The 10,170-nt window shown below is 42.6% G+C and overlaps 2 protein-coding genes across 2 annotated transcripts; one reads left to right on the top strand and one right to left on the bottom strand.

The window, feature by feature from the left end:
- Positions 1–3,646: 3,646 nt before the first annotated feature.
- On the top strand, positions 3,647–5,754 carry LOC307192923 (mitotic checkpoint serine/threonine-protein kinase BUB1 beta-like; the record flags this gene model as incomplete). The annotated part of the gene is made up of 2 exons (XM_079934310.1): positions 3,647–3,665; positions 4,198–5,754. 2 exons carry the CDS (start codon positions 3,647–3,649, stop codon positions 5,448–5,450), a joined length of 1,272 nt encoding a protein of 423 aa, XP_079790436.1. The 3' UTR covers positions 5,451–5,754.
- PEX39 (peroxisomal biogenesis factor 39) lies at positions 4,402–9,215 on the bottom strand. Its single transcript, XM_079935168.1, has 3 exons — positions 8,597–9,215; positions 8,191–8,325; positions 4,402–4,521 (listed from the first exon to the last, which is right to left on the bottom strand). The coding sequence occupies exon 1, from the start codon at positions 9,200–9,202 to the stop codon at positions 8,870–8,872; it is 333 nt and encodes a 110-aa protein (XP_079791294.1). The 5' UTR covers positions 9,203–9,215; the 3' UTR covers positions 4,402–4,521; positions 8,191–8,325; positions 8,597–8,869.
- Positions 9,216–10,170: the final 955 nt, after the last annotated feature.

The following is a 10,170-nucleotide window of genomic DNA, read 5'->3' as shown; positions in this document are numbered from 1 at the left end:
TCCAGATCTCAGAGTTACATCGACTGAAAGATGCACAACCTAAAAGCTGAGAATTATGTTTTATTTGGTGGACTTTCTGAGCACTCAAGCCTGGGAGGCAGCTTCTCAAGACAGTTCTGAGAGGCCGCTCCAAAGAAGTAAGGGAGCAGCCTTTACAGGATATACAGGAGTTCTGCAGCAAAAACCAGGTAGTCAGAACATCAAAAGATGACTGTTAACTAAAGAAAACCAAACATCTCAAGTTAACGAATTTAACACTTTTCTATGTATGAGAAGATGCAAGAGTCTGAGCTTATTGAAATCATTTCTTTGCTATGTACCTTAGCTGTCCAGGGCCAGTATCCTGCTCTTTCCCTTCCTGAGTCCCCTCAGGGTGCGCCCTTTGGGTGGCTGCAGTGGCTGAGGGCTTGGCAGCGGCAGCCCGCTTGTCTCTCCTCGAGTTCCCTCAGGGCTCACCGTCAGGGGCGCTTGTAGTGGCTGATGGCGTGATGGCTGCAGCATCCTTTGTTGATATGGCAGGCAACATTTTTCACCCACAGTGCTTCCCCTTAGTAATAAAATTTGACCAACATTTGGGAGACATTTCATGACCAATTTTGTCCCATGGTGCTAGGAAGGCTCATTCCTAGATCAGGCAAAGATTCTGTTGATAGCCTACTCGATGTGTTAACTCTTTTTGGATTAGGCCCTGTCGATAATGTAAAATCCTCTGGATCACCTGTCTTACTAGTCTATTATGATCCAGGAAATGTTTTCCCTTGTTGCTTCTTCTCATATCTAGAATCACACTGTTACAATTATTGATCTATTTCCTCAAGATGTTTAGCCATCATTAACTTTGTTGGAGACCTGGTTACACATTGGGTAATGCAAGAGACAATCTTATAAACTAGATGGGATACGTAATAAAGCTAGTAACATTAATAAGGTCATAGTATAGCAGAGAGAAACACAAAGCATAAACAATCTGGAAACAAAGAGAACAAATTAAAACAATGATTAGTATAACTAGTTGTAATTTGGTTGTAATAAACCATCAAGTCCACAGGAGACCCAGCTGGAGAAGCCAAATTCTGTAAGGACTAGGTAGAGGGAAGAAGATAAATGATTCATCTTTGTTTATAAAGGTATACTTTATCAACTTTTTGTAGGTCATAGCATAAGAGGAAAGGTTTTTCTAGAAAACAAAGATTAAAAGCCAGGATATTACAGAAAAAGTCATAAAATTATAAATCACGTTTATCAGTTCATTCAGTCCCATGTAATTAATTTCTGATGATCTGGATGAAGCGTTCAGGTTTTCCATTAGTTTTGCAATTTGTTACCTAGTTCAGTGGTATGATCCAAAAGTTATCAGAAACTTATATTTGTCAGAAATCCTTTTTATGAATTTTCTTGAAGATTTCCATTTTATAAAAGCTTCAGAGTAAAACAATGATTGTCTATAAATGACAAGACTTAAATGGCATGGTTAAAGATCTGATTACAAGGCAACTGGCAAGAAACTTGGATATTTCTATGACATGTAACATTTTAAGATAATAACTAGAATTATGACTGATAACACTATACCAGAGCATATCAGAATTTTAGGAATTTCACATAAATTTTGGAATATCTATAACATTTATCCATGCCATATAACTAAGGCTCATCTCCAATCATTTGACAATGTTTCTCAAGTAATTTAACATACCAAATAGGCCTAATTAGTTTAATAATCCTCTCTGAGATGTCTTAGGGTCCCTTTGAAGCATCCCAGAGGTAACCAGAGGTCAAAAGAACTTTTGTTAGAATTTGATATTTGGGATATTTGTCAGAAATATTAACACTTGGTCAAATAGGATCACAGGTCACTGTGAAACAACACTCACTTAACCAAAGTGACAAAAAATTTCAAAAAAAAAAAAAAGATCACTTAAAGGTAAAAAAGCTCACAAAATCTGTTACCAAAAGCAGTATTTCAAGAAAACTTTATTCTCTTAAAAGAGAGAACCAAATCCAGTCTTGCACCAGTCTACTTTTTTTTTTTCTTTCTTTCTTTTTTTTTTTTTTTGCAGTGCGCAGGCCTCTCATTGTTGTGACCTCTCCTGTTGCGGAGCACAGGCTCCGGACGCGCAGGCTCAGCGGCCATGGCTCACGGGGGGTCCAGCCGCTCCACGGCATGTGGGATCCTCCCGGACCGGGGCACGAACCCGTGTCCCCTGCATCGGCAGGCGGACTCTCAACCGCTGCGCCACCAGGGAAGCCCCAGTCTACTTTTAATAACAAAATCCATTTACGAAATTAAATTGAATCTAATATGAGCCTGACCATGTATAAAACTCCTTTTTCAGGGCTCCCTTTTTACAAATCTTCTACAAGTTTCTGTATTCATATTAATTTGTCCCTTATTTTTTTAATACAGAAATAACCAGCTCTAGGACAAAATCATTCTTTCCCCTTAACAAAACGTACTTCCGTTCCTCATACCTTCTTTTGCTGAAAACACACATCCTACTTTCCTTGCATACTGAAATATTTCCCTTATTATCTTTAGTAGTTCTAATTACATACTACAATTTTAACTGTTAAAAACCTTAATCTCTGGGCTTCCCTGGTGGCACAGTGGTTGAGAGTCCGCCTGCCGATGCAGGGGACACGGGTTCGTGCCCCAGTCCAGGAAGATCCCACATGCCACAGAGTGGCTGGGCCTGTAAGCCATGGCCGCTGAGCCTGAGCGTCCGGAGCCTGTGCTCCGCAACGGGAGAGGCCACAACAGTGAGAGGCCCGCATACCGCAAAAAAAAGAAACATAAAAAAACTTAATCTCTAGCACAAACCAACAAGCAGCAAGTAATTATAAGCTGTTTGTCATACCAGCATTCCCTGATTGGAGTATCCCATAACCTCTAGAAACATATAAAATAATTTCTTTCCTCAATGTGGTACAAGGTATGTTTGTAATAAACCCAGACATCTTTAGTTTTTCCTTTCCTAAGACGAATAAAGTGATTAACTTTAGACCTGTTTAGCAATTAATGTTTCAGCATTTTATCTCATTTGAAACGACCTGGACATTCAATAAATTCCCATCATTTAACTTAACTTAGCAAAACTCAAGTTACCAAAAATCTAGAGAAACTATTTTAGACAGACATACCCAAGATATAATTATTTCTAAAAGAGTTCACCTGAAAACTCCTATCTCATTTACCTTCATTTTATAACTTATGAAAATATTATCCTACCACATTAATTTGTTGCTGTTGTTGCTGTTGACAAAGTCTGTAACAGAAATAACATGAATGCTGGGCTTCCCTGGTGGCACAGTGGTTAAGAATCCACCTGCCAATGCAGAGGACACGGGTTCAAGTCCTGGTCCGGGAAGATCCCACATGCCGTGGAGCAACTAAGCCCGTGCGCCACAACTACTGAGCCTGCACTCTAGAGCCCACGAGCCACAACTAAGCCTGTGCTCTAGAGCCCACGAGCCACAACTACCAAACACCGTGCGCCTAGAGCCCGTGCTCCACAACAAGAGAAGCCACCACAATGAGAAGCCCGCACACCACCAAGAAGAGTAGCCCCCACTCACCGCAACTAGAGAAGGCCCGCACACAGCAACGAAGACCCAACACAGCCAAAAAAAAAAAAAAAAAAAAGACATGAATGTATTAACCTTTAGTAAACCTAGGTACAATACAGTAAGACATGTCTATATTAAATTAAGTCAGTGAGCTTAAGCTAGCTTTAATACCAGATGTTATACTATATATAAAACAGTTAACCAACAAGGACCTACGTATGGCACAGAGAACTATACTCAATACTTTCTTTTCCTTTATAGGAAAAAAATCTGAAAAAGAAAAAAAGTATATATATAAAACTGAACCACTTTGCTATACACCTGACACTAATACATTGTAAATCAACTATACATCAATAAAAACATATTTTTAAAAATGAAATGTTAATTTAATATTGAATATTTCTTAGATCACATAAACCTGAAATTCATTCTGACCACTTTCTTCTATGTTTAGAAATATTTAGTTTGTAACACCTTACTTTTAAGTTAATTATATAGAGCTTTTTAAATTTCAATTTTGATATTTCTAGAAGTACATACTTCTCATAATAATATCTCATAATAATGTACACACAGACACATAAACAGACAAAACTAGAGATCTCATAGCTTCACTTTAAAACTTAGTTATTGGGAGGAACTGCGCAGAAGGGGAGAGGCAGCATGTGGAAAGGAGGGCCTCTGGAGTGTGGAGTTCAGCAGTTTGGGGCCCAATTATTGAAGACAGCTGTGAAGCCACACACTCCTCTGGGTTCTCCGGATCTTCTGCCTCAGTTGCAAGCACCTCCTCCATCAAATGTCTTCAAATTCCTGAGAAACTGGAGCTCACTAGCGAGACTACAGACAGCCCTACTCAGTCACCCTGGTGTTCACAGTACCACAGACAACTGCTAAAATCCCAACCAGAGCTGAGTACCTCTGCAGAGTTTTTCGTAGAAGATAGACCAATGCCTAATTTGGAAATAGAGAAGGAAACTGAATTAGACAATGAGGATTACTGCATTAAACAAGCATACCCGTTATGCGAAGACCATAAATTATTCTGGGTGACGCCACGAAACTCTGCAGAGTTCACCATAATAAAGGTATCTTCTCAACCTGTCCCATGGGACTTTTATATCAACTTCAAGTTAAAGGAACGTTTAAATAAGGAGTGTGATAATTTGTGTCGCTGGTATCAATACCAAGATGGCTGTATCGTTTGGCACCAATATATAAACTGCTTCACCCTTCAGGATCTTCTTCAATACAGTGACTTTATGACCCATGAAATGACAGTGTTGATTATTTATAACCTCTTGACAATGGTGGAGAAACTACACAAAGCAGAAATAGTCCATGGTGACTTGAGTCCAAGGAGTCTGATTCTTAGAAACAGAATCCACGATCCCTATGATTGTAATAAGAACAATCAAGCTCTGAAGATAGTGGACTTTTCCTACAGTGTTGACCTTAGGGCACAGCTAGACGTTTTTAACCTCAGCGCCTTTCAGACTGTACAGATCCTGGAAGGACAAAAGATCCTGGCTAACTGTTCTTCTCCCTATCTGTTTGGTATAGCAGATTTAGCACATTTACTATTATTCAAGGAACACCTGCAGGTCTTCCGGGATGGGTCCCTCTGGAAACTTAGCCAAAATATTTCTGAGCTAAAAGGTGGTGAACTGTGGAATAAATTCTTTGTGCGGATTCTGAATGCCAGGGATGAGTCCACAGTGTCTGTTCTGCGGGAACTTGCGGCAGAAATGAATAGGGTGTTTGACACCACATTCCAAAGTCACCTGAACAAAGCTTTATGGAAGGTAGGGAAGTTAATCAGTCCTGGGGCTTTCCTCTTCCAGCAAGATATGCAGTCAAGTTTCTCACAGATTCCTGCCTAAAACCAATGGTTGTACTGTGGAACACTGGACCTGTATATGCTATGATTTAATATAGGTACACTACTAACACTTTTCTACTTTTTGATAGAAGTATATTTCTAGGTAACTGGCATTTTCTACTCAGCAAGGTACCTCCTCTTGGCCTTGTCTGACAAAGAACTGTTTTATTCTAAATGAATTCCGTATTAATGGGTACCTTGTTGTCATTTTTTAAACATCTTTATTGGAGTATATTTGCTTTACAATGGTGTGTTAGTTGCTGCTGTATAACGAAGTGAATCAGCTATACATACACATACATCCCCATATCTCCTCCCTCTTGCATCTCCCTCCCACTCTCCCTATCCCACCCCTCTAGGTGAACACAACCTTGTTGTCATTTAACGCATTTTTCTCAACTTTTCCCTGTGCTTTTCCCGTTTGTAATTTGTGACCTGTACCCTTAAGACCACTATGTATTTTGTAAAGAATAAAATAGTATTTGTTAAAAAAAAAATTTAGTTATTGGGAGTTCCCTGTTGGTCCAGTGGTTTAAGACTCCAAGCTTCCACTGCAAGGGACGCGGGTTTGATCCCTGGTTGCGGAATTAAGATCCCACATGCTGTGTGCGACAGCCAAAAAAAAAAACCTTAGTTATGAATCAGTTATTACAATAGAAACTTACTAGTTTATAAATAACACTTGGAATGAATTAAATTTGCTTGCTCAGATTACTAAGCCTTTACTATTTATGGAAAAGACTTAAGATTTGTATTTGTCCTTGATAAACCTTTAAGGAGGCTATGAATTAGATTTTGGCTGAGGGAGACTTTCCACCTGTTCGAGTTTAAAAAGGCCACTTTTTCCTTTTTTTCTTCCTTAGTTTCAGGTTCTTTCTGATTGAGTTAATTAGGCTCAGTCTCAGGTTTCTGTGGGCTGTATTTACATTTCTGTTGTCAAGATTTGCAAGACAGGGACTCCCCTGGTGGTCCAGTGGGCTCCAAGGAATTCAAGCGTTTTTGTCAATCTTTTAAGCTGATTAATTGGCCTGTTGCCCCAAGTAATTGTTGGTCAAGTATCTCAGTGTAATTCTTTCCAGCCCTTTAAATATATATTTTTAAACTGGGCTAAGTAGAGCAGACTTGTTTGGGGCCCTTTAATGTTGGGAACAAATAGTGCGTCCCTTTGGCCCATCCAACCTTAGGTAGTTTTGTATCAAACCTTTAATTTAATTCCATTAACATCTGTTTTATTTATTCCATTTTTAAGTAACCACCTGAAAATTTCCAACTTGTTGGGAAAAAGTCCCTAGACTTTCCCTTCACCTTTTTCTTGTTTTCCTGTTAATCAACCTAATTTAAATTAATTATTCTGTTTTTATTGTTATCCGTAAGACCCATTGAGGGGAAGGAGAGACCACAATAAGGCTTCCCAAACCACTTTTTTGGGGGTGGGGGGTTGTTTTAAACTAAGGGAGTTCTTAGGTTAACCATTACATATATTTTTCCCACCTTTTTTTTTTTCCTCATAGGTAGTAATAAAACAGCTAGTTATAATGAGAGCTCCCTAAAACTTTACCAATTCAGAGTTTTCCCAATTTAAAGGCTCCATCATCTGGCCATTAATAAGATGTATCTTAATAGTGACTCAAACCAATAAGATGCAAGAGGCATTCCCCACAAGAGAGTGTGAAGGCTGCTGCCTAAACAAGATCCAGAAAGTTTATTCCCAAAAATAGTCTAAGAAAGTAAAGGCCTTTGTTGTACAGGCTGACGCAATGAAGGTTAAGATGGCAAAAAATCCCCGAGAGTTGGTACAGCTAGACAAAAGACTGCTCAGAATCCCAGTCTATTTGATTGGCTGCCAAATGTACACCATATGTGCACCTTTTGGATGACAGAGACCAAGTTCTCAAAAGCCACACACGCAAAAGGCTGGAAGAAGATCAAGTAGAACATTTACATCTCAAAGACACAGGAAGAGAAATGAAACTTCCCCCGGAAGGGCTTTTATTTGTTTTTGTTTTTGTTTTTTTAAGGTCAGAATTTTGAAAAGATGTTTTTATCAAGCCGGCTTTTTCTAACTTAACTGCGTATTCAATAAATGAGCCCAATCTGAGTCATTTTCAGGGTGAGATTTCCTCTGACTCCCAATTAAGTAGGTACTTGCAAGTATGAGCTCAGTACATTCATGAATCTGGCTGGAGTGTTAATCGGAGGTTGGTTTTCTGATGCCCTTCGTTTTTGTTTGAGAGAATCTATTTCCCGTTTTAAAGCTGAATTCGTCGGGGATAAAATTTACTATTGCACTTTTATCGTGACAAATTCTTATTAAGGTAGCCAATTTGAGGAAAACATCGGGTCACCCTCTTATCTAAACATTCAGCCCAGACTGCTCAGTACTTTTTTTTTTTATTTGGCCGCGCAGTGTGGCATCTTAGTTCCCTGACCAGGGATGGAACCCGTGCCCCCTGCAGCGGAAACGCAGAGGCTTAACCACCGGACCACCAGGGAAGTCCCCAAATATCTTTTCAACTGAGCAAATCCAAGTGTCTTTCAACCAGGTTCCCCCAGTATCTTTCAGCTGGGGGGCATTTTCTTCCAGTGTCTTTCACAACTGAGCTCCCCTAGTATCTTTCAACTAGGGAGGTCACTCCCCAATGTCTTTCAACTGGGGAGCCAGGCATCTGCTAGACACTGCCAAATAAAACTCAGGATAATCAACCAATAATCAGGAGATCCAAGAACCAGGAGAGACTCACCCAAGTTCGTATGAACTCTCCAAGGAGGCGGATGGGCACAAGAGGCCTCTGCCAGTACCAAGGGTCCGGTTCCTCGTAGAGTTCAGGCGAAGAGAAGTCTGCTCTGGTTCCCTCCATGGTCACCAAAACTGTAGACTGAAAAAGAAAAAAAAAAAAAAGCAAAACCTCAAAGTTGAGAATTATTTTATTTGGCAGACTTTCTGAGGACGCAAGCCCAGGAGGCAGCCTCTCAGATAGCTCTGAGGGACTGCTCTGAAGGATAGATAGGAGTTCTGCGACAAAATCAGGTAGTCAGAACATCAACAGATTACTGTTAATTAAAGAAAACCCGACGTCTCACGTTAGTGAATTGAGCTTTTTTCTGTGAACAGGTAGATGCAAGAGTCTGGGCTCACTGACACCTTGCCTTTGATATGCGCCTTAGCTATCCAAGGCCAGTATCCTGTTCTTTCCCATCTTGAGCCCCCTCAGGGTGCGCCGTTGGTAGTGTCTGCAGTGGCTGAGGGCTTGGCAGCCGGCGGCCCATCTGTCTCCATCCTCGGTTCCCTAGGGCTCGCCGACGGGGCCGCAGCACTGGCTGACGGCTAGATGGCTGCAGCGTCCTTTGCGGATAGGGCAGCAACATTTTTCATTCACAGCTGCAAAGGACCTCGAGCCTCAGGAACCCACTATGTGCCATCTAGGAAGGCGCTGTCGCAGTCTCCCCGGAGCCAGGCTCTTCCAGGAGGGTCCTCTGCCCATAGGGAGGGTCGTCGGGCCTGTGGCCCCGGGTCTGGAAGGGCGGCGCGAGGGCGTCGGCGGAGCCCGAGGCCTCCCAGGGCTTGGGCCTCCGCGGGAGCCGGGACGCCGTGGGTTCGCCGAGGGTCGCCACGACGTGGCGTCTCTCCAGGCCGGGGAGTCCCCGGCCCTGCTGGACCAGCTGCAGGAGCTGCGCCAGGGTCACGGAAGCTGAGGCTGAGTCCGCGGGTTCAGGAGCCGCGCCACTCCCGCTCTGACTGCCGGACCGCTCCATGGCTGACGTGGAGCCTGAGCGCTTCCGGGAGGGATGGGTGCAACCACCGTCGGAGGAAGTGAAGGGGGGCGTAGACCGTACCAAGCGGCCCAGAGAGCGGGGAGCACTGGAAAACATGCTCTGCGCGGAAACGCTTCACCTACACATACACCACTTAACCCGCCCCAGAGCCTCCAACATGTAATGCTTTAGAACACGGGAAGGTTTGCACAGAATGGAACGTGCCTGCCGACACGCCGATGCAGGCAAAAAGACCTGAGTTTGCACACTCGCCCGGGCACCGCGCACACACCTGCGTTCATGCATGCGCTGAGACTACTGCATAGCCACGTCGTGGGGGGAGGGTGGGGGAGATAACCTCCATCCCAGGCTCCAGAGCACCAGACAGAAAATAATGGAGGAAATGTCTCCAGTGGTCTCAGGAAAACTGGAACAAAGGACACCACTGCAGAGCCTCGCCACTCTCTCCCCATTTCCTGCCGTCAGGACTATTCCAGACTTTCCCAGAGGGGAGAAGAGAAGATGAAGGCGGGTCGGGAGTGCTACATTCCCTCCAGCTGCTTGGGAAGCCAATGCCAATAAAACCCAGGTTTCTAAGTTTATCGAAAGCTAGCCTGATCTGGCACAGGCCGCCTTAATCAAGTAAGCAAAGCTTAATTACGACTAATCGGACAAACTGGCAGCATCTGCCTCCTGAAGTGATGCACTGCAGGGACACTACAGGTGCAGGGACACTGCATCTCCTCTGTAGTGTTCCTGCCAAAAGTGTTCACTCGGAATCTAAACTGGAGGAAATGAGCAGACAAACCAAAGTTAGAGACATTCTGCAAAATGACTGGCCTGGATGCTTTATAGATGTTGATACCATAAAAGACAAAGACAGAAAGAAAAAGACAAGATTGAGGAACTATGTCAGACTAAAGGAGATGTGAAAAATCCAAACTGTGATCCTGTATTGGAGCAAAATG

This window comes from Stenella coeruleoalba (assembly GCF_951394435.1).
Source record: "Stenella coeruleoalba genome assembly, chromosome: 10".
NCBI lineage: Eukaryota > Metazoa > Chordata > Mammalia > Artiodactyla > Delphinidae > Stenella > Stenella coeruleoalba.
Note: the sequence above shows the minus strand (reverse complement) of the source record. Positions and strands in the feature narration are given on the sequence as shown.